The sequence below is a fragment of the Podarcis raffonei genome, chromosome 7 (assembly GCF_027172205.1).
Source record: "Podarcis raffonei isolate rPodRaf1 chromosome 7, rPodRaf1.pri, whole genome shotgun sequence".
Taxonomy (NCBI): domain Eukaryota; kingdom Metazoa; phylum Chordata; class Lepidosauria; order Squamata; family Lacertidae; genus Podarcis; species Podarcis raffonei.
Genome location: NC_070608.1, coordinates 14,599,764 through 14,624,527, shown reverse-complemented (window position 1 = coordinate 14,624,527; position 24,764 = coordinate 14,599,764). Strand labels below are relative to the sequence as shown.

Below are 24,764 nucleotides of genomic sequence, written 5' to 3'. Positions count from 1 at the left end.
AGACTATGGAACTCAGTGCCCCAGGAAGCAGTGATGGCCACCAGCGCAGATGACTTTAAGAGAGGATTCAATAAATTCCTGGAGGAGAGGGCTGTCAGTGGTGGCTATGCTCTGCCTACGTAGCAATGCTTCTAAATACCACTTGCTAGAAAACCACAGGTGACAGCAGACACAAAATTAAAAGATGCCTGCTTCTTGGGAGAAAAGCAATGACAAACCTAGACAGCATCTTAAAAAGCAGAGACATCATCTTGCCAACAAAGGTCTGTATAGTTAAAGCTATGTTTTTCCAAGTAGCGATGAATGGAAGTCAGAGCTGGACTATAAAGAAGGCTGATCGCCAAAGAATTGATGCTTTTGAATTATGGTGCTGGAGGAGACTCTTGAGAGTCCCATGGACTGCAAGATCAAACCTCTCCATTCTGAAGGAAATCAGCCCTGAGTGCCCACTGGAAGGACAGATCGTGAAGCTGAGGCTCCAATACTTTGGCCACCTCATGAGAAGAGAAGACTCCCTGGAAAAGACCCTGATGTTGGGAAAGATGGAGGGCACAAGGAGAAGGGGACGACAGAGGACAAGATGGTTGGATAGTGTTCTCGAAGCCACGAACATGAGTTTGACCAAACTGCGGGAGGCAGTGGAAGACAGAAGTGCCTGGCGTGCTCTGGTCCATGGGGTCACGAAGAGTCAGACACAACTAAACGACTAAACAACAACAAGAAAACCACAGGACGGAGAGTGCTCTTGTGCTTGAATCCTGCTTGCTGCTTTCCCACAGGCAGCTGGTTGGCCACTGTGAGAACAGGATGCTGGACTAGATGGGGCATTGGCCTCATCTAGCAGGGCTGTTCTTATCTTCTTGGTGGTGGTTCTGTGCATCGCAGCTGCGGCTCATCAGATTGTTGGGTACCAAGCATAGCAGTTATCAGCCACTAAGGACTTCCTGTGAACCAGTTTGCCAAGGGCTGAGACCACTTTCTCAAGTGGCTTCAAGATTTGCTTTGCTGCTGTGGATTTCTAATTCCCACTGGCACTCAGCAAATGATAGCAGCTGCTCAACAGCACCGTGGATATTTGAAGCATATGCAATCTTCATGTGACACCCCCCCCTCATTATCTTCTCTCCCTGTTCCTATCCCAGCAGAGTAGTGAAAGTTGGAATGATTGTAGAAGTGAGGAATTAGGGGAAGAAGAGTTTGGATTTGATATCCTGCTTTATCACTACCCGAAGGAGTCTCAAAGCGGCTAACATTCTCCTTCCCCTTCCTCCCCCACAACAAACACTCTGTGAGGTGTGTGGGGCTGAGAGACTTCAAAGAAGTGTGACTAGCCCAAGGTCACCCAGCAGCTGCATGTGGAGGAGCGGAGACATGAACCTGGTTCACCAGATTACGAGTCTACCACTCTTAACCACTACATCTGGTAACAAAAGCTAAGTGCCTACTGTGAGTTCTCTTATACCAGGCTTCCTCAACCTCGGCCCTCCAGATGTTTTTGGCCTACAACTCCCATGATCCCTAACTAGCAGGACCAGCGGTCAGGGATGATGGGAATTGTAGTCTCGAGACTTCTGGAGGACAGAGGTTGAGGAAGCTTGTCTTATACAGTGAGACACACAAGCGAGAAGCCTGGCCTTCAAAAAAAAATTAATACCAACCTATCACCCATATAGCTGTCGCAGGAACATCACAGGTACTGACTCCATACTGTGATGTGTGTCAAAAGTGTAAAGGCAGTTCCTGATAGTGAAAATGCCAGCAGGGATCCATAGCTAAGGAATGTCCAAGGCAACAGATTTGGATGGTAAAAAAGGTAAAGGGACCCCTGACCATTAGGTCCAGTTGTGGCCGACTCTGGGGTTGCGGCGCTCATCTCGCTTTATTGGCCGAGGGAGCCAGTGTATAGCTTCCAGGTCATGGGGCCAGCATGACTAAGCCGCTTCTGGCAAACCAGAGCAGCGCACGGAAACACCGTTTACCTTCCCGCCAGAGCGGTACCTATTTATCTATTTGCACTTTGACGTGCTTTCGAACTGCTAGGTGGGCAGGAGCAGGGACCGAGCAACGGGAGCTCACCCTGTCGCAGGGATTCAAACCACTGACCTTCTGATCAGCAAGTCCTAGGCTCTGTGGTTTAACCCACAGCGTCACCCGCGTCGCATGATTTGGATGGTAGTGATGTTATATTCTGAGGACTGGCCACTTTAGATGTCATTTGCATGGGAAGTGAGGAGCAGATGGGTCTCGTCCACCTGAGAAGGTAGCCCATCTAGGAGAAGGTAAAACCACCTAAACCTCCAGTCTTGAAGGATAACTTTGAGAAAAGAAAAGGCGAAGGAGTGAACCCTACACAAACCCAGAGTGGAGTCCCTTAGATGGTTGGATGGTGCCTTGTACCAGCCTCCTTCTGGCAACTCCTACAGCCAAGCTGGTGCCAAACGTATTGCTCTGCTTTCCTTTGGACCACATTAGCAAGGCCAAAAGGGAGTCTTCTCAGGTGGGCACCCCAGGACCTCTATACACACTACCCAGGCTTGCACCCCAGGGAGGTCACTTTGGTGCTAACAGAGTTTTGGCTTCACCCCTGGAGGTCCACTCCATTGTCTCTCGAGACAGAGGCCTACAATGTTTTGCATCAACCGACCTACAGAATTGCCGCCTGAAGTCTTTAATATAATGTGTTCCCTTCTGGATAGGCAATGTGATTTTGCTGGTCTATTAAGGCATTCGTTGCTGCAATTATGTTTCATTTTTCACTTAGAAGTAAGTGGAAAATCAGTGGAAGAGAATTGCTACAGGGTGCTCACCTTTATTATGAAAAGACGCAAATAAAATATGGACTGATTCCCCTCCCCAATTATCTCATAGCTAGCAAATGTCAGCTCAGCTCCCTGTAAAAAGAAATGCAGATGCAAAACTCTTTATAATGGCAGGTGGCTATTACAGCAGTGGAAATGGGTAATAATATATGTGTTAAAGGGCCTCATTTTGCAGTATATGAAAACATGTTAAACAAACTTTTGAAGTACAGTGGTACCTTGGGTTAAGAACTTAATTCGTTCTGGAGGTCCGTTCTTAACCTGAAGCTGTTCTTAACCTGAGGTACCACTTTAGTTAATGGGGCCTCTCGCTGCCACGCGATTTCTGTTCTCATCCTGAAGCAAAGTTCTTAACCTGAGGTACTATTTCTGGGTTAGCGGAGTCTGTAACCTGAAACATCTGTAACCTGAGGTACCACTGTACGGAAAATGTTAAGAATTACAGACTGATAGAAGATCACAATTGGCCAAAAGAAAAAAAGAAAATCCAAACACATTAAGATTATAAGAGGAGCAATCATAGCTCATGGGGGAGTTTTTGTTTTAATTACAAGTATTCAATAGAACCTACCTGCCACCCTATTGTAAACATACACAAAAACCAACTCAACCACCGAATAACAATTCAGTAGATAGCCTGATCCTTAAAACATGTTGCTGAAACATATTCTCATTGTTGAAACAATGGGGCCAGCACTAAACATATGAACAGTTTAGGGGGTGCAGCTTAACTCAGGAGGTGCTGGACTTCAACTCCCAACAAGACTTGTGGCAATGCTGGCTGAGGCTGATGGGCAGTTGAAGTCTAACAACATCTGGGCAGTTACAGGTCTTTCCCCCCTGATTTAGTGGCAGAATTTTGAGAAAACGCTGGTTAATGTTACAATGATAGAAGGTACAGTGGTACCTCGAGTTAAGTACTTAATTCGTTCTGGAGGTCCGTACTTAACCTGAAACTGTTCTTAACCTGAAGCACCACTTTAGCCAATGGGGCCTCCTGCTGCAGCAGCGCCGCCGGAGCACGATTTCTGTTCTCATCCTGAAGCAAAGTTCTTAACTTGAAGCACTATTTCTGGGTTAGCGGAGTCTGTAACCTGAAGCGTATGGAACCTGAAGCGTCTGTAACCCGAGGTACCACTGTATTCAGTGTGCCTTGCTAGGAAGACCATTCAATGGGCGGTCAATTTCACCAGCCCTTAGGCAATGGCTCCATTAAGAAACACATACCCCCAGTTAAAAATCAGTTGGCTGCAAGGCATGTACGAGTTTGTACATCCCAAGAACATGCTGGGAGGAACGTAAGGCTATCTGTTTGTATGAACATGCTTTCTGGCTCCGTCCTGCTTCCATCTTGGAGGGGGGACACACCACCAGCAAGCAGATATTATTTCTTTGTTGACATATTTGGCGCAGACTTTTTATTATTCCTGCAGCTGCCTCTGGGCACTTCTTCCTGGGTTGCCAGCCCTGTCGTGTTTTCTTCAGCTGTGTGGATAAAGAGAGGGTCCAGGTCTTTCCGAAATAATACAAATCTCTTAAAGCGACAGACATCTGCTCTAGAAGACAAGCCGTACCTACATACCAATTCATTGCACTGCAGATGCTTGTGTATGGAAGTCCATTGCAACTTCCACCATTTTTAAAAAAAGAAAAACTGCAAATCCTGATAAATAAGACACAGAAAATAGCCATTAAGTTTACTTGTTTCTAAGAACTTTTACTCTGTAAAATGTTTGGTCACTCAAAGCTATAAGCTTAAATCACATTATCAAAGAACACAGGCAGTTAAAGCCCATCTTTATATACCAAGAACATAGTTTATCGGTAGAAGCCAGATGAAAAATGGGTCACCAACTCTCCTCTCAATTAAATGTCTTCAAAACATTAAACTTCCCCTCCGCGTAGCAGAATAAAAACGGTCTGTATTAAAACCAGATTTTCCCCACCCTCCTTTGTACAAGTTGTCATTGAACCAGTCATATTACAGTGCAGAACCTTTGCCGTCTGAAGAAGTGTTTATTTTTAAAAAACTTTGGCACATCGTGGACAATCCAATCATTGTGGCATATTCCAGTCCTGGGGTTAGGTCTGTCCAGTTCTTTTCTTGCTTTCACAAAAGGACCACCATCATTCACAGTAAACCATAGATGAGCAAGCCTGCCTCTCCCGCCCCCCCAAAAAACTTGTTTTCACCTTCATCACTTTGGGAAGCAAGGAAGGGTGAAAACTGTGCACCAGTCAAGTAAAAATCCCAAAACTTTTGTAACAGCAGTGGGTCACCTGCTACTACAATAAACCAGGAAAAACAGATTTAGCAACTTGCTTAAATCTTTACTGGCAATTACCAAAGCACCATTCTCGTATCCCGAATAAATCGCAACACAGTAATTGCAAACTGCAAATCAGGATAAATAATATGCTTAGTGTACGTGCAGGAAAAGCGGCAGCCTTTCCATGGAAGAAAAATATGGGGACCCTTGAGGAGCTCAGTGCAATTCTCTCACCCTGTATTACACCCCAAAACATTTCCTAGGAAAAATAGCAAATTGCTGAGCAGAGTTTTTCCAGAAATTAGGAAGGAAGCCACTTTGAAAAAGAGCAACATAACAGGCAGCCCCACGCTTCATCTCGTCACAGTGCTGGTCGTCACCTCGCAACCTTGTGCTTGCAACGCTATCATTTTTCAATATTTTCCTTTTTAAGCGGAGTTGGGGAAAGCTGGGCTGTAAACATATGCAAGCTGAAACAACATCCTACGGGTATCGTCAGGCCAAAGAAGCTTTGCAAAACAAAACAAAACAAAACACCACCCCCATTTAAAAAACAGGAACGCAAACAGAAACGGCATCACTACATTGGAGGGCTTATTTAATCAGTGCTAAAATGCTTTTGCTGCTGGAAAGGGAAGCTGCTTGGGTCCCACACAACACACTTGAACAAAAATAGCAAACAAAAGAGATCTAGTATGAGCAGCCTCAGGCAACAGATCTCAAATACATGGAGTTGATCTCTCTAGTGCAGAGTGGACAGTTCTTTGCGAGTTCCCCATTGACCTCCAAGCCCTCTCCAGTTTTGGTTGATGAAAGAAGCGAAGACATGGACCTCTCTACGTGGCATTTTTTAAATCCATGTGCCCCTCTGTTAAACTTGCTCTTAAATTGGTGGTGATGCTTGGGGGACGGACATACATTGTCTCCTAATTTTCAAAAGCACCCAAAATGTCTTAATAGGTGGCCTGTAGTCTGTCTTCTCAACCAAGAGAGATTTTGACTCGACCTGCTTTCTGAACCAACTTGACTACATTTTAAATACATAGGCCTATTCCCAACAGCTCAACACAGGTCCCTCCCTCCCTCTCTCTCGAGATGGCAAAGTGTGAAACAGCCTACAATTTAACAAACAAAACTTGCCGCTCATAAAGAAATGCCACCCTCGAGAGAATTTATTTCCTATGGCATGCTGCCAGAACCAAAATAGCTTCAAAAACAAGTGCCAGTATCGAAGTTCGCTTCTACTGAACTGGAATCATAAGAGTTGGAAGGGACCCAAAGTCTCATCTTTAAGTCCCACCCCCTTAAAAGATGGCAAAATCCTTGTGACAGTTTGGTTTTAATTGCATCATTTTCACAATACTCTTTTTGCAGATGTGTCCTGGAGACAGGAGGTTTTTTTAACCATGCTGGGGGGAGAGACCGAAGCTCAAACCACCTGCTTCTGCTGTGAGGAGGGGAAATGTTTGTCACATGAAAGACTAAGGGAAAAATAATTTTGTGATTACTTTCTCACATTAAAAGCACAAAACACAGGAATCATGCCCTCTTGTGCCCTCTCCACAAAAACTGCATAAGTCAGCACCCTGAACGGTGTCAAAACCACAACCACCAGCCCCTGCGCATAAAGCATTGAGAGAAGGGATTGGATGTTGGAAACAAGTGAAAATGAAAAACCGGCTCCCTGTAAACCATGGTTTAAACACCAGCAGTCAGTCTTTCTGAAGCAACTCTCCATCTCCCTTCCCTGACTGGCTTTAACCATGACTTAGCATTTCGTATGTGCAGATGCAAAACAACAGTCCACTCATAAACCAGTTTGAAATGATAGTTTGGAATGAGCCTGTCCTAAGAAAACCTGGTTAAAGGTAAAGGTAAAGGGACCCCTGACCTTTAGGTCCAGTCGTGGCGGACTCTGGGGTTGTGGCGCTCATCTCGCTTTATTGGCTGAGGGAGCTGGCGTACAGCTTCTGGGTCATGTGGCCAGCATGACTAAGCCGCTTCTGGCGAACCAGAGCAGTGCATGGAAATGCCGTTTACCTTCCCGCCGGAGTGGTACCCATTTATCTACTTGCACTTTGACGTGCTTTCGAACTGCTAGGTTGGCAGCAGCAGGGACTGAGCAACGGGAGCTCACCCCGTCACAGGGATTCGAACCGCCGACCTTCTGATCGGCAAGTCCTATGCTCTGTGGTTTAACCCACAGCGCCACCCGAAACCTGGTTAACCTGGTCGGTGCACATGGAAGGTGCAAGGAGGAACACATATATTCAAGGCTGGTTTAGAAGTTGTAAACCATGGTTTGCAGGACGTTAGCACTGCCTCTGCATTGGACCAGGCCCGTTTGAAAGCTGGCTAATTTTGACAAATAATTCCAGTGCATGGTTTTTAAGCTGGCCTGTCAAAGGTTTGGGAAAAGGCAGCTTTCTGGAGGCTAACGCTGAATGCCACAAAGGATTTCCCCCTGGCAAGTTAAAGAAAATAAATAAGGTAAAGAACTGAACTGGAAAGAAGAATGCTTGGCTGCGCTGCAAAGCTGCAGAAGTAATTGGCTGCCTGAATTAGTTACCATGAAGTCTGGTTCAACTAGCTGTGCAAATTCATCTGCTTGAGCTACAACTGCAAAGGAAGACAAATGAGGCAACGCGGAACCACACAGGAGATTTAGCCACACACCCAGTGCTGGAAAGGCAGGAAATGTCACAATTTTAAACCGTGTATGAATTCAAACACTGGCAAAGCAAAAGGGGTGTAAAAATAAACCCAAAGTGTTCTTGTCTGGATCTCAGACTGCGCTCTCTCTCCAGCTTGCAAACCTGTTTCAAAGTCCCTAAATGTCCCGGGAAACTGTAAGCTCCCCTGTTAACTCATCTCCACAGAATTTGCAGGGCAATGTTGCTGGACCACAAGAAGGGTCAAGGAGACAGGCCGCTGGTTCCTTTGTTGTGTTCTTTTTGCTCTATGCCGCTTGAAGCACAGCACACAACACAAGACACCTTGGGTTCCGCCTGACCTTGTCTGCTCAGTTTGCCCGGTTGCAGGACTACAGACCCAGCGCAAGTTCCGCTAGCTGAGCTGCTTTGCTTGGTCTTATGTTATACTGGGCGTGGGACTTCAAATCCATGAGCTCCTTGATAGAGGGAATTTGGGAACCACTGTTCTTCTCAACCAAGAATTGGCAGTTCCCATCCAACTCTTGTCATTATTCCCATTCAACCCCTTACACCCATTTTGTGCCTGGAAGAAAGCAAATGGTGCCCCTTCTAAGCTGGCAAATGGCCTTCCGCCAGGGAGGTTAACCTGAAAATGGTGGCATATCTTGAATTATTGGAGTTGGAAGAAACTCGGAGGACCATCTAGTTCAGCCTTTCTCAACCTGTGGGTCCCCAGATGTTGTTGAACTACAACTCCCATCACCCCTAGCTAGCAAGGCCAGAGCTCAGGGATGATGGGAGTTGTAGTCCAACAACATCTGGGGACCCACAGGTTGAGAAAGGCTGAACCCCCTGCAATGCAGGAATATGCAGGCATTCCTTACAAGGATCAGACCTGCAAACTTGGGTGTTATCAGCATCACGTTCTAACCACTGAGCTACCGTGACTCACAGGATGCTTTTTGGCGTATTTCCCATGATAGACGGGATGCCAGCTGCGGCTTTCCAGATGTTGCTGAACTACAACTCCCATCATCTCTGACCATTGGCCATGCTGCCTGGGGCTGATGGGAGTTGGAGTCCCAACAGTATGTGTTCTACAGGTTGTACAGGCAGATTCTCCCCAGTCCAAGTTGCTTGATGGTGTGATGGGTGGGAAGAGTCACAATGGAGAAGAGAAGTAGAGGAGATGATGTCTAGGCTGGGAACTGCCAGGCTCCCCCAGGCTAAAGTATTTGGCCATTGCTCTTTAAAAACCAAGACGGTTGTTGTGTTTGTTTGTTTTTTTAAGCTTTGCTCTTTTCTTTAAAGAAGCCTGCTATACATATTTTTTGGGAACCTTTCTGTACGGAGGCAAGCCATTATTGTTAGCGATTTCAAAAGAACTGCACGGTCAAAGACAAGTTTTGGTATTGGCTGCATTAATCGTATCTAGTATTTAAATATGATATACACTGATTAGTTTTAATATAAAAGCATACTTCCAACCCAAGCTCCCTGAACACAGCTAGAGAGACACATTCAATAGGACTTCTGTAAACCTAGCACACAGGCTTCGGATGTAACAATGGTACTCCTTTTCCTCTATTGTCCTAAGAAAACACACAAAAACCGCAAGCCATCCTCACACGCTTTTGCTGCTATTTGCCCTTTGGTATCCTTTACCCCCAACCCATCTTGTTTTTCTCTGGAAAAATAAAATAAAATTGTCCTTCTGCTCAGAGGAAGGAAAATAGACATGCAGTTTTGCAACACGAAGCACGTTTTTCAAACATCGTTTTGCAGTTAATTTTCCTACTGTGGTTAAGAGGATTCTTTATTTTATTTTTAAAAAAACATCTGCACCCTTAAAGGATTTTTGGAATCAAACATAAGGCCATTAAACCAACAGTCCCTTATGTGGTGCAGCCTAGCCAGCAGAGATGTGGAGGAGAGCCAGATTTGTAAATTCCAAATCCCGGGACTGCTTGTTCACTTCGGCCAACCAAGGAGCAAATATGCGATTGCTACAGGAGTCAATGACTCATTTTCCCCCTTCCAAAAGTGGAAGGAATCTATAGGGGCCACCAGGACTGGAGGGACAGCGTCAATCATTTGGCACCACACAGCCACGCCCCACGCCCAAAGAACTGGAACCTCAGTCCGATTTCGAGAGCTTACGTCGAACGTGTCGAGGAGGCTCCCAGTTGTCGCTGTCGTCTGTTTCTTCGTCCTCCTCAGCCTCACCTTCGTCTTCGTCGTCCTGCTCTTCCAATGTCTCCTCCTCGTCGTCTTCCTCCTCAAACAACTCAAGGCCTAAGTCGGCTCTCCTCTGCTTCTCCGCAAACCACTCCCTGACCTGCTCGTATCCCATGTGCGATTTGGCCACCAGCTCGTCAAGGTCCTGCTCGTTAAGGAATTTGTGTTTCAGGTAATAATCCTTCAGGATGGCTTTTCCAGTTTTAAATTTGATGATCGGCGTCCTGTCCCAAGGCCTGATCCGTTTGTTGGCCCTTGGCCGCCCACGAGGCCTTCCCCTCCCTCGGCCTTTCGACCGTCCTCTCCCCCTCCGCCTCGAATAGCCTTGGCCATTCATACCGCTCGCGTTGGCCCCTTGGTAGTAGTAGTACCATTTCAAGCCGCCATTTTTCCAGGCGTAACGCGTGTCTCCAAACCAGCTAACGATTTCCGGCCGGGGGAGCTTGGTCTCTTCTGCCAACTTGTCGTATTCTTCCGCGGACGGCCACTGCGTCCGGACGAAGGACATTTTGAGCATGTGCAGTTGTTCCGGCGACTTCTTAGACAGCTTCCCTGACTTCTGGGCTCCAGTTCCTTCCCCACCACAGGCCTCAGCAGATGCTTCCTTCAAGCTTCCTGAATTACTTTCGGCCAATTCCTCGCTTTCGTCCTGCGGAACGTTCGGTTTTTTCTGTTCCGAAAACCAAGCATCAATCTCCCGCCTGGTCAGCTTGGTCTCCGACCGTATCCTGTTCAGTTCATCGTCTGTAAGAGCAGGGTTGTTGTGGAAACTGTCTTGGAGGACCTGCAGTTGCTCGGCAGTCTTCTCCTTAAATTTCTGGGGGCTGAGGTCAGAGGCATTCCACGACTGTTTCTGCTGCGGCTGCACCAGCGCTGAGGGCTCGTTCGTCTCGTCGCTCGAGTCAATCACAATGGTGCAGGAGTCGTTGTTGAGATGGTTATAGTGGTTGTGCTTCGAGTTCCTCTGGTTGTACCGGGTGTCACTGAACCACTTCTTGATCTCCCCTTTGGTCAGGCCCGTCGCTTTCATGAGCCGAATGATCTCGGAATCGAGAGGGAAGTGACTTTTCAGGTAGCTGATCTTCAGCGCCGTCAGCTGCTCCTTGGTCTTCTTTGTACGTCCCCCGACCACGTCCACGTTTGCCGCCGCCACCACCTCCGATTTGGTAAGCTGAGGGGCCGGGACGGCAGCCACCTGCTTGGTTTCGGTAACGGGCTGAGTTGCTTGCACCTGCGCTTTCTGCAACTGGGCCGGGTTCGGGACTCCGGCCACCGTCAACGCGATCGGGGCAGTTACCGGAAGCGTACCGGCACCCGTGACTTGTGTAAGCACCAGGCCCGGCTGGCCAACTATTTGGCAGGTCTGCAGAATGGAAGGCAGGCCGTTGCCGGCTGCCGAAATGTGTGCTGGGATGACCGTAATGGTCTGAGGGACAGTGTGCACGGTGCCATTGAACTGCTTCCTCCTTGCTTCTTCTACCTCCTCCGGCGTCCAGCTGACGCCGTGCTTCAGGCGCTGGGCAGAGAACCAGATTTTGATCTGCTCCTCGGTGTATTTCGCTTGCGTGGCTAGAAGTGCGATTTCAGACACTGTCGGGTACGGGAACTTGTTGTAGGTGTTGAGCAAGAGGGGGTTGTTATCCAAAGCCGTGTTATAGGTCGGAATGCTATTGATAGGGATCAAGACTTTAGAAATCAAGTTTGAGTTCTGCGGAGACGTGATGGTAGTAATCACTTGCGCAGGCTGGATCACTGTCGTGGGGTTCACAACCGTGCTAATGGTTTCTGCCGCCAGTGAATTACTTGGGTTGGGGTCCAAAACGGTAGGAGCCGGTTTCTCTACGATTTCCTCACACTCTGGGTCCGACTCAGCATCCTTCTCCTCTGCAGCACCATCCTCCGCCGCATTGTGGAACACGGCGATCCGCTTCGATTCGTTCTTATTCTTCATCCTTTTCATAATTGGGGTTTTGCTGATCGAGATGCCCGACAGATGGCCCTCGGAAGCTTCCGACTCCTCTGCTTTCTCCTCCTGGACGAAACTCCCATCGAAAGTGAGGTCGTTCACTGTCTGCTCAAAGATGGTCTGGTTGTTACGCTTCACCATGGTGAGCTTAAAGTTCTCCTCTCCAGGGTGGTATTTCATATTGTGTTCCGAAAGGGCGTCATACCTCTTGGTGACGAATTTGCACTCAAGGCAGACGTAGGAGGAGCTCAGTACGATGGTCGGGTGCTCAGAATCCACGTGGAAAGTAAACATATTGAGATCTGGAGTCTGGAACGTACAGTACTTGCATTCATAACCCCCTTCGACTTTTTTTTTTTGCTGATTGTCCGAGTCTGCATATTCTTGAGAGTCTTCGTCGCTCGAGATGCTCCCCGCTGGCGTGATCGCAGCCGGTGCTTCCTCCGTGTCAGAGACCACCTCCAAGTCTGGGTCTGGCTCACTCGCTAAGACCATGCAGGGCGTGGTGGATTTCCGTTTACTTGCCATTCTGCTGCGGCGAAGAGACTTGGCAGGTTTGAGTTGACGCGGCTCCTGCTCCGAGTCAAGCTTCCTGGAGGATTGTCTTACGATAATGGCTTTTGGTTCTCCGTCATCGCATGGCAGGTTCTCAGCATTATTCAGCCCGTTAGCAGCATCTCTGTAGTGCAACAAGGCAAGACGGCGACTTGCAGTGCAAAGGATAAAAGGACAAGCAGCAGCTTCTTAACTTCGGCGTCTACCACCTGCATTAAGAAAGAAAGAAAATTTTAAAATGCATTGCTTCCGTTGTGTGAAACCAAATGCCCTTGCACCTCTGGAATTATATCTTCCTGCTGACCCTTTCAATCCATTTTGGTTCATCCCTAACATTACAATTTGTTGTATTTGTTTTATGGATTTGGCATTGGAGCCCAACGTGGCCATACTTAGAGCAGACCCACTGAAATGAATGGGGCTTCAGGGATGACTCAACGGGACTAACGTAAGGTTACCAGACGTCCCCGTTTCCCAGGGACAGTCCCTGGATTTACAGATCAGCCCCCATGCAAAATCTATTGAAGTTGAAAAGTGTCCCCGGATTCATTGAAAAAAATCTGGTAACCGTAGACTAACACTCCCTTGATTTCAACGGACCTATCTCCAAGTATGCCTAATGAATTTTTAATTAATTTATTTATTACATTTGTACAGTCGTACCTCGGAATCCATTCCGGAAGCCCATTCAACTTCCAAAATGTTTGGAAACCAAAGTACGGCTTCTGATTGGCTGCAGGAAGCTCCTGCAGCTAATTGGAAGCCCTGTCGGATGTTCAGCTTCCTGAAAAACGTTTGGAAACCGCAACACTCACTTCTGGGTTTTGATCATTTGGGAGCTGAGGCATTTGAGATCCAAGGTACAACTGCATACTGAACTTAGTCCAAAGATATCAGGGCGGTTTGCAGTATAAAAATGCAAAACAAAAACCAACCAAACCAATAACCCCTCCTCACACAAACACATTTAAAAGGACATAGAATGTGAAATAAAAATCCAGGCATAGATTATGCTTCAGATACCACCCCACCCCTTTCAACCATTTGTTTAGCATAATTTTCAGCTAGATTATTTCTCTCTCATCAGTACTCATAAGTCCAGATCCAACCCTTTAGCTACTGTTTTACTAATATTAGCAGCACAGAAAGCTGCCTTATGCAGAGTCCAGATCAATGGGCCATTTAGGCCAGTATTGTCTGCACTGACTGGCAGCAGCCCTGCAAGATTTCAGACACATAGTACTTCCCAGTCCTACCTGGAGATGTTGCAGACTGACCAAGTGCAAATGATGTGTTCTACCATTAAGCAACGGCTCTGCTATGCTCTGCATCCTCCTTGAATGCTTTGTCTGGCTGGAATCTGTCCTTGACACAATGATAAGACCTCTTGGGTTGCCAGGACAGCAGATAGTGAGCAGTGTGCGAGTGGGTGTAGAAACCAGCCTTGTGCATAAGGACAAATCTTACATTAATTACTTCCCCCCACTTTTGCTCTGGCCCAAGCCCCCGCTGGTACGTTTGCCTAGAAAGTAACGTAGTCCTTGGATTAAAAAAATTTAGGGCCATGTTTCCCAAACCTGGGTCTCTTTCTCCTTTTGGACTACAATTCCCATCATCCCTGACCACTGCTCTTGCTAGCTAGGGGTGATGGGAGTTGTAGTCCAAAAACCGCTGGAGACCCAAATTTGAGAAACACTGATTTAGGGCATTTCCCCCAAACCACACTGTTGTACCGCTCAACATCCTGCAAACTCCTTGCTCCAGGCCAAGTACGTATAGGAATCAGAACAGGAAAGTAAAAAAAATACCCTGTGGGTTCATAACATTTGCAGGTTTGGTTGCAAGAACCAGTCACCAATTTTTATTCTAAAGCCTTACTCCTCTACCGCCACCAAATGGTTAATACACAAGATAAAGTGACCAAACTCCTAATTGTCACAATTTCTACTTATGCAGAAAATGATGCTTAGTACTTTTCAATATGAATCTGTATCGACTAGACGCTGTTTGCAGGTCAGTTTCTGGACCGATGTATGCATGAAACCGAGGACGCGGGTGGCGCTGTGGGTTAAACCACAGAGCCTAGGTCTTGCCGATCAGAAGGTCGGCGGTTCGAATCCCACGACGGGGTGAGCTCCTGTTGCTCGGTTCCTGCTCCTGCCAACCTAGCAGTTCGAAAGCACATCAAAATGCAAGTAGATAAATAGGTACTGCTCCGGCAGAAAGGTAAACGGCGTTTCTGTGCGCTGCTCTCGTTTGCCAGAAGTGGCTTAGTCATGCTGGCCACATGACCCGGAAGCTATACGCTGGCTCCCTCAGCCAATAAAGCAAGATGAGCGCTGCAACCCCAGAGTCGGCCATGACTGGACCTAATGGTCAGGGGTCCCTTAACCTTTACCTATGCATGAAACCAAGGCTCTGATTTTAGAAATTTGGAATCTGTGTATCTGAAGAAGTGTGCATGCACACAAAAGCTCATACCAACAACAAACTTAGTTGGTCTCTAAGGTGCTACTGGAAGAAATTTGGAAGTTGGGGGTGGGAGGAGGAGGAAGAGGGGAAACAGTTTCAAGAAACTCACCATATATAAGCTAGGAGCCAAATGGCTCCTTAAACTAAGGTTACAGTCACCAAAACTGGATGTCTAGTTGCCATTTTGGGGCAATATGGCTCTAAAGTCTTATTTTTCAAATGGTGGACTGACTGATTGATTCTCAGCTAAACATCTGGCTAGTTCAGACAACCTTGAGCTAAGTTAAGAACTTTGAGAACTTAAGGAAGAAAAGTCACTTGATCCAGGGACAATCCACATAGATATTGGCCTATTCCGACCTCTTTTTCTTAATGGTGGCACAGATCATTCATAACCTAAGAATATTCTTCACAACTGTGGGCAGGGCAGTAGGATGGGGTAAGTGAAGACAAGAAACAACAATTAACTATAATGTTGTTCACTGCTCCTGCTTAGGCTGCACAGGAAAAGCTTCTTGGTTCCTGAAATTCATTCTGACTGTGCAGATAAAACATAACTTCTACAGGATGAGGTTAGGTAAAGGTACCCCTGACCATTAGGTCCAGTCGTGACCGACTCTGGGGTTGCGGCGCTCATCTCGCTTTACTGGCCGAGGGAGCCGGCTTCTAGGTCATGTGGCCAGCATGACTAAGCCGTTTCTGGCGAACCAGAGCAGCGCACGGAAACGCCGTTTACCTTCCCGCCGGAGCGGTACCTATTTATCTACTTGCACTTGGACGTGCTTTCGAACTGCTAGATTGGCAGGAGCAGGGACAGAGCAACGGGAGCTCACCCCATTGAGGGGATTCGAACTGCCGACCTTCCGACCGGCAAGTCCTAGGCTCTGTGGTTTAACCCACAGCGCCACCCGCGTCCCTGCCACAGGTTGAGGTATTGGTGTGTAAAAACAGTAAAGATCCAAGGATCACCTCCAGATGGTGGAGATGTCAGGCCCATCCTGACACCCAGGCATCTTTACTTGGTCACAAGTGGCCGACAAACAGATGCAAAATGAGTGCTCTAACGCCAAGTTATTGTTCCTTCCCTAACAGGAGGAAGGGCATAAATTTGGGCAACTGGTGATGGCTCTGAACCCACCATCCATATCTCTCTTCCAACCTTCCGCCAAGAGAAGTGGTTCAGGATAATTCCACAAACAGATGAGCAAAGCCTTCTCATTAGATTTCTGTTGTGGGGCAGCAGACAGATGTCACAGAACAGCGGTTCCCAATGTGTTTCGTATTGCGAACCCCGTTTTCCAAAAGCCAAGCCATGGATCCCCCCTGCTTTTGAAAATGTTGGTAGTTTTTGTTATGTGAATGGTGCCACCATCCCTGCCAACCTGTCCCAGCGCAATACTGGGCTGTGCGTTTTCCAGACCACATGCCTGCATTAGTCACATAACACATGTGGTTTTTTGGGCACCGCGATCTTGCACAAGATGCATGTCTGGCTGCGATTTTGCACGTTTGGGGGAGCTGTGCTTGCCCCCCAAAAGAGGATGTCCCAGACAGTTGACAGGTATGTGCCATGGGGATCCCCTGGGTGGGTTACACGCCATGTTAGAAACTCAGATATATAGCCTCATCACCAAATGGCAGCTGAAAAACCTAGGTTGTGGTTGCCACACACAATGGTATGACTAGGTGCCATTCCTGCCCTCCGCCCACCAAAGTGTTTCTTATTATTTTTATTAATTTCATTTCTATACCACTTTATATTTTAAAGACTAAAATAATAATAAAAAATCCTTAGGGTCCGCACCATCAATTGGGAACCATTGTCATAAGTTCATCTAATCAGGACCTGCAGGTTAGATAATTTCACTGTACCACTTTAGAGATACCAAACTGCAAAGCTCACACTCCGTTTTATATATTAACAAATAATAAAATAATTGTCCAGTAGCACCTTAGAGACCAACTAAGTTTGTTCTTGGTATAAGCTTTTGTGTGCATGCACACTTCTTCAGATTCACACTTCTTCAGATGCACACGAAAGCTTTTACCAAGAACAGACTTAGTTGGTCTCTAAGGTGCTACTGGACAATTTTTTTATATATATTTCGACTGCGTCAGACCAACACGGCTACCTACCTCTGTTTTATTGCACTGGATGCATCTGACAACACAATGGTTGGTTGAAATCTGAGAGACCCATTAGGAAATGTAGGTGGGCCTCAAGTGGAGGTGGGGTGGGTGGGTGCTTTCCCCATCAAGTTCCATGGCAAATGTCCAGCGTAGCCCCAGAGGTCAAGCAAAGCCCAATATTCAATCTGTGTTCCTTCCTCTATACAGGGGAAACCTGTGGCCCTTCAGATGTCATTGAACCACAACACCCAGCTGCTCCAGCAAGTATAGCCAATGGTCAGGGATGCTGGGAGAGATAGTCCACCAACATCTGCAAGGCCAAAGGTTCTCCATCCCTGATCTAGAGCCTACCCACTTATATCAAAGCAAAGTAGAGCATTTCATTCAAACAGTGATTAAGGATGCCCAGTGATTTGAGGCTATTGGGTACATTGAATGCTATCATTTTTAACACCTCCCTTTAGAAGCATCCACAATTCCTAAGATTCCCTGTGGAGACTCTTACACTTTGGGACCTGTAGCTTTGTGGTGGTGGGGGGAACAGGGGTCTCCTAACAATTCTCAGCACCCATAACAAACTACAGCTCCCAGAATTCTTGGGGGGGGGGGAGCCATGACTATTTAAAATAATACCATAGTGCTTTGAATTGTATGGCGTCAATGTCGCCTTGGAGTAAACAATAGTCAGATGGACCAATGGGTTTGACTCCTATGTTGTTGTGTTTTTTTAAGGGGGTTCCCGTGTTGCTTGAAGAAGGGGACAGGAAGGCAGAATGGGGTGTCAGGAGAGGGTTAGGGAAGTGAAGCTGACAGCAGAGTTCTGGGAAGAAGTGGCAGATGCACAACAAGGGAAGAGGAAAAAAATCAAGGCGAGAGATGATAAAAGGTTTTAGCTGACTGGGCAGGCAGCTAAGGAACCCCAAAAGGTAAACCAGCCCTAGCAGCAAAGCACTTATTGCTGAGTTCAGGTGTTCTTTTGGAAGCCTAGGGGACTGTCTGCAATTATAAACTTATTTTAAGTCTCCTTAGAGACTCCAGCGCTACATCCATCTGTTCTTGGGGGCAGGAGGAGGAGCATCATCCAGCACAACGACAAGGGCGGAGATATTAGGCAGCCTGAAAAATAAAAATTTTCATGTGCTTGCCGTACAAATGGTGCTGTAGCGTAGATTTAATTCTAGTCAAAAGGAAAGAACTCTGCAGGCTTGCACACAATTCCACAAACCTCCAAGTAGTTAACCGAAGAGGGTAACTTGTTCACGCAAATTGGGCCTCTAAATCCTACGATTCCTGTACGCTTTCGTACAGTGGCTAGATGCTGGGAGGTCAGATTTAGAGGTTCAAATCCTTGCTTACTTACCCATAAAGCTGAATACGCTTGAGCAAGCCAGGCTTACCTCACCCTCAAGAGAGTTGTTGCAAGATCGCCCCAGATTCCACCCCAGAGGAATGGTGCAGCACAAATGTGACACATTTAATTTGGCTGGTTTAATTTCCCCTGTAGCCTGTTGGTGAACACACACATACAGCTATGCTCCCCCCACCATGAGCCACTCCCTCCTCAATGGATGTTGTAAGGGGCAAGTTAAAAACACAAAAAGCTCCCTTACTCCCAACCTAAAATACACACACACACACACACACACGGTTATCTGTACAATCTGTGCTAGATAAAATAATTGCACCCCGTGTTTTTTCAGGGCAAATGCAGAGAGAAATGGAACTGTCAAGGATCATTGCAGGATTTGGGGGTTTTGTTTTGTTTTTTTAAGTTAAGAAGCTCTCTCTTTTTCACCACAGGGCCCAAATTTTGACTACCACCTTCACCTCTCCGCTACCCAGTTTCCTAACTCCTTCAGAAGCACCATACAGCCCAAACACCACATGTACCCCACAAACAATAGAGGCCAGGAGTATTGACCAGAAAGCCACAACAAATATCGAAAGATTGCCACCAACAATAATATTTATTTTCCATTTGCGATGAGAGCTATCCCTTTAATGTGGTTTTCTTTTATTATTATTTCTAGCTACATTTCCCCAAATGATTTATCCTCCTAATTAGAGCAACCCCCGTTTTCTCACACAGTGCCCCACAAAAAAAACAAAAATAAAATAGGGGGACACCAAGCAGAAAACAGGGTTTCTCATTTCCTCGCCCCATGACTCCAAAAGAGTGTTTTTTTAAGATCTGAGGGACAATTAGAGGCCAGCTTGCATCTCCTAAATGCTAGCTCCGAAGGCGATGACTGTGGGACTGCTGCATGGAAGAAGAAAACGCTTTTGTAACTTAGCCCATCATTTCTTTCTTTTTAAAGTCTGCTGGCCATTTCACGCCTGTAGGGACAGCCACCCACCCCCACCCCTCTCGCCATCCCGCAACACTCACCCGGAAGATTATTAAAGAACGAACAAATCCCTACCTTGCAATATTTTGCAAGCAGCTTTTAGAGACCTCTGCATTTCTGCTTCTTCAGTGCAAGTCCGCCATCTTGCATTTTTAAAAAAAGAGAAAAACCTACTGCACTTTTTAGGGGGAGGAGGGGTAAGCGATGCTTTGTGAACTTTGAACTGGAAGCCAGCACTTTAAAGAATAAGACTTTAAAAATAAAATAAAAACAGAGAAGAGAAGCCCACCGCCCTCGCTCACTTTCCCCCCATGCAGCATGAAAATTAGAGGTTCGTTCCTCTCCCTCCCTCTACACCCGATGACATCAATGAATATTTTCTATTTAAAAAAAACAATAAAAGTGGAGGGGGGGAGGGAAGCGCCGCAGCAAACTGCGAATGTGTGCAAAAAGTATCACATTCGCCCACAGGCAACCCAGAGAAAGAAGCCGGAAGGAACGGCGGAGAAAGGGCGGAGCCAATGGAAACCCTGAAAGACGGTTTCTCTCCCCCCACGCCTTCAACTCCTCCCCCCCGGACTGTGGGAAACGAGGGAGTGGGTGGGGTCACAGCCCCAAGTTGCAAGTAGCGGACCCAACAGAAAGCAACCCTCTGATTGGCCCCGGAGAGACTTGGCGCTGGCCATAGGGAATCGCGCCGCGAGGGCAGGGGAGGGTGAAAAGCAGAACTGCACGTGACATTTTATTTTTTACTCAATGCACCTGCGTTATTTGCGCCACCTTCTTACGCACATGCACGAGGATCTGCCTTTTAAGTTTCTGAAAAGGAGGAGTGCAGCGGTTCAGGCTTTTCTGGGAATTCGTGAGCTGCTGTCTAGGGTGGTTAAAAAACAAACTGGTGGTAGGAGAGCGCTCTGCTCCCGCTGGCTGGCGATGAGCGCCCTGTTTTTTCTATATTCCATAGAATTGCAGAATGCAGGACTCTGTTGGTTGTCAGCCGCAGCAAAAATCAGGTCGGGTTTTGTTCCAGGTTCTAGTATTGTTGCTCAAGAGGAAAACACTACTGGCTTTCCCCACACCATGCATGTTATATACCTTTCATGGCTCCTTTTTTCTCTACTAAAAAGTCCCCAGTGTAGCCTTTCTCCGGCTGCTGTTTTCCCTATTGCATTCCCTATGTAAATAAAAACCCAGGCAGAAATACTAAGAGTAGTATCCATTGGCAATTATCAGCTGACACAAAGAAATTTGGCTGCAGAAGGGAGGCAATATTTGGAGATCCCTCCCTGCTGTGCCCCACACCCCTTCTAAATCTGTGGAGAGTCGTCCCCCCATCTCAAGAAGGTATAGGGCCCCCACAGGATGATTTGCTAAAAATCACTTCTCCCCATTCCACTGATAGGATTGTTTTCCATCAGCTCATAGGCATCACATCTAAAGTTTAAAGCTTAACTGTTAGGCCTACATCTGATTTCTTTTTCAAGGAAGTGTAAGATCTGAACTTGTAAGACAGGAAACAATGCCTTAAGAACCGCCTGTCTTCCTATGCTTTCTACGTATTTTCTCAAACTAGGACTGATTTTTCATGTGGTGCTCAGACACAGCACAAGTACAGCATATACAGAGAGCGTATTATATACGAGTGGCACAAAACTGCCATTTATCCCTTTGGCTAATGTGTTACCATAAACCGATCAGGCAAGGACACATACGCAAGTGGGATGAGTTGAAATTTCATGCCACCCCTCCAAAGTCTTCATTCAAAAACATAAACTCCAGCTTCCTCCGGACTCATGGGGAAAGCTGGGGGGGGGGGAGGGGATGACAAGCATCTGTCTAGCAGGGGTTTTTTTTGTAGCTACTACTAAGCTCCATCACAGCTGCATGAGCTGTCCCTGCCAAAACCCAAAGCTCCCTCAAACAGGTGCTCTGGAGAGAATTGTCTTATCTAGTCTGCCAAGCAGATGTTGTTGGGACAATGTTCCCCACCCAAATTCAAAGGTACTTCTGTCGTAACATAGTCACGGAGAGAACAGCAAGTGACCGGGTGCTGCCTATCACTGAGGCAACTAGCTTGCCTAGAAGCAGGAGCTTTAACACTTGTGGGACTCAAGGTCTTTCCCAGAAGAAAAAGATTTAATTGATCCTGACTAAGGCCATTCACAACAGTAAACGCAAGGTGGGGAGGGAAGCTGATAGGAGCTGGGATTTGTGAAAAAAGAGAAACTACAAACAGGAGAAAACAAAGAAGGGATGAATCCATGTCTTAAGCTGCAATAGTAACTTTAAAAAGGTATGCCAGCCAACTTTTAAAGAGTACAGAAATTTATTTTGTCCATTAAGATTTAACATATTCATATATTATACAACAAAGAGATTACAGATTGTATTAACAAGAGAATTAGTGCAGTGATAGAAATATAGATTGTGTTAAAAACTTGAGGAAATAAGAATACTAGAATGTCTCATCACTCATTTAAAACCCATGTGAGATTTTAGAACACCAACTATATATTTTTTTAATAGAGGTTCAACATATATACATGATTTAATTGAAAAACATTTTGACATAAATTAGCATGTATTCATTTTACAGAGAAAAGTGGTGTAATGTGTGTAAATATTTTCAAAACTTTAATGAAAACTTCCACCAAACTTCTTTCTTTAAAAAACACACATTAGCACCACAAAGTTACAAACTTATTTTTAAAGAGAAGAAAAAACCCCCAAGCATACTGTATGAAGACTGTTAGGGTGGACAGATCACTTGCATTCTTTAGTTCTTTCATCCAGCCTGTTCAATGTCTTTGGCTTTTACATCCATATTGAGTTGAATCAAGAACATTTAGGCTTCTTATATGCAGGTATTCGATCCCAAATTAATAGGGGATAACATTTCAAACTAGGAGATTTCATTAGCAGATTTAAGTAAAGGCTGCAATTTCTCTTGTCATTTCCTGAAAATGAATAATAGCATCAGTGACAAAACCGAACAGCATTTTATTAGGTACTTTTCTACAAAATGAATTTGTAACCTAATTATATTCTCCAGAAGTGATGTTTGCAGATTTACATTGTAAGCTTTCAGTGGAAAGAGCAGTCTCATCTATTGTATTTCAATTTAAGGTGAGGAACAATAATAGTTGGGAGAGTTCTTATTTTAGGTATTTTAGGCTTCATTCACATATCAAAATAAAACATTGTTAATAGCTTACTGTGAATGCACAGATTTGAATCACTTCCCTCCACGTGCTAGGGGTGGGGGGAGCAACAAATACCAGGGATTGTGTTTCATTTATCACACAAGCTAGCAGGCAGGAGCAAAGTAGGCTACATCACTGGACTTTAGTAGTTATGTTGTGCTTTACATTATGTTTGAACTAATTGCTCTTTTATAATACATTAAGGCCTAACACATTTCACCAAGAGAAGAAATGCCATGGTGCATCTGTAGCAGCAGAACTGGACACCTTCACCTGCCCCACCTATGACAAAAGATGTCCCTCTCACATTGGTCTCTACAGCCACAGCAGGTGCTTCAACCTTCCAACAGCTTGACCTCACCCCCAAAGGCACACTCCTCCACTGTCACAAGACACAGATGAATGCCAATGCCAATTTTACACCCCTGCATTCAAAATCTTTGGTCCATATTGTCTAGAACAGGATATTTAACAGGGGCAGAGTGGTGTGTCTGTGCATATGAAATACAAAATGCTTATTTAAATAGCAGCCGTATCTCCAGTTCTCAGTGATGCTTTAAAACTGAGGAGAATCTGTGGTAATGGAAAAGCATCCACAGGGAAAACCCAACTGCCATGGAATAACCCATCACATAAGGACACGATATATGCTAATCTGAAAGGTACTATAGAAGCCAACAGTTTGACATACGTAGATTGTAAGTAACACAAACATCTTAAGAAAAAACTGGCATGAATGACTATGACCTCAATTGAAAATTGCAACATGGAGTCAAATGCTTCAGTATATTTGTGAAGTTTGACTTACTCAGTCTGCATACAAAAAGGACATTAAAACAGACTAATGGAACAGTAGCAAACTTAATGTAAAACACAACAAATTGAAGTGTCTTGATATCTATAAAGCAATGCAATTGGATCACAAGAAAACACCCGTAACATATCATACCTGCAACAATTTGGTTTTGTCATAGTCCTTGCGATGTCGATAAATACACTGGCTGAGCAAGGCATAAAGTTTTTCCAACTGAAGTATAGTGTAGTTCCTACTTTTCTCAGTAACAGTTTTCAGCAATTCCTGGAAAAGATGAGTTTAAAACAATAACAATCCTTTTTCTTTATTCTATTAACCACTGATTGTACACTGTTGTAAAGAACACATTGAGACATGCGGTACAATGCAGAAGTCTAAGTGGCTGGTGCGTATAAGCATGAAGTATCTGAATTTCTCTATTCCCATTCATACTGCTACAAGCTCTTTAAAATTTAATTCCAGTTTGGGTCCAAGAAATACTAAGCATGCATGAATTTCAGTTCACTAGACTAGCAACAATGTCTTAACAAATGAGTTACAGCATTTATTTTCCAGCTGGGAATTGGAGCTCATTAGCAACAAAATACTACTTGAAGATAATTTAAAATAAGTTAATTGCTCAACTCATAGAAAGGAATTTTCTGCCAGTTTTGGCCATATTACCTGCCCCAAAGCATGCACCCATCTCCTGAACAGGAGATAGAAGGTGCCATTCAGAACATGCAATTGGGTAAATCTCCAGGACCGGATGGACTGACTTCTAGATACTACAGATCTTTAAAGGAATGGTTAGTGCAACCTCTGAAAGAAGTCTGTAATGAAATAATGCAGGGGAAAATGGCACCAGAGTCGTGGAAGGAAGCATATATTACACTGGTACTGAAAACAGAGACTGAAAAGACTCAGCTCAAGAACTACCGTCTCATATCACTGCTTAATGTGGATTATAAAATTTTTGCAGACATTTTAGCAAAAAGACTAAAAAAAGTGTTAGTGGAAGAGATACATAAAGACCAAGCAGGTTTTCTCCCAGGAAGATATCTCTCTGATAATGTGAGAAACATAATTAACATTATAGAGAAATTGCAAGAGAATATAAACACTAAGGCAGTTTTGATATTTGTGGATGCGGAGAAAGCCTTTGACAATATTTCTTGGACTTTTATGAAAAAGAACTTACAGGGTATGGGGGTAGGCCAAGGTTTTGAAAATGGTATAAGTGCAATATATTCAGAACAAAAGGCAAAATTAATTGTGAACAATGTGGTGACGGAAGAATTTAAAATAGAAAAAGG

At 45.4% G+C, this 24,764-nt stretch overlaps 2 protein-coding genes across 3 annotated transcripts in view; both read right to left on the bottom strand.

Moving 5' to 3' along the window:
- Window positions 1–9,562: 9,562 nt before the first annotated feature.
- Window positions 9,563–19,988, bottom strand: ZHX1 (zinc fingers and homeoboxes 1). The gene is made up of 2 exons (XM_053395331.1): window positions 19,528–19,988; window positions 9,563–12,711 (listed from the first exon to the last, which is right to left on the bottom strand). Exon 2 carries the CDS (start codon window positions 12,473–12,475, stop codon window positions 9,881–9,883), a length of 2,595 nt encoding a protein of 864 aa, XP_053251306.1. The 5' UTR covers window positions 12,476–12,711; window positions 19,528–19,988; the 3' UTR covers window positions 9,563–9,880.
- Window positions 19,989–21,759: 1,771 nt separating this feature from the next.
- The window catches only part of ATAD2 (ATPase family AAA domain containing 2), a 30,178-nt gene continuing 27,173 nt past the window's right edge, over window positions 21,760–24,764 (bottom strand). The window contains exons 27-28 of one of the 2 annotated variants that reach the window (XM_053395326.1): window positions 23,605–23,733; window positions 21,760–22,409 (exon numbers count right to left, since the gene is read on the bottom strand). In XM_053395326.1, the coding sequence (XP_053251301.1) occupies window positions 22,377–22,409; window positions 23,605–23,733 (162 nt within the window). In that variant the 3' untranslated portion in view covers window positions 21,760–22,376. Of the gene's footprint in view, window positions 22,410–23,604; window positions 23,734–23,753; window positions 24,158–24,764 lie in introns of those variants that run through there. The other variant, XM_053395328.1, reaches the window with a different exon arrangement.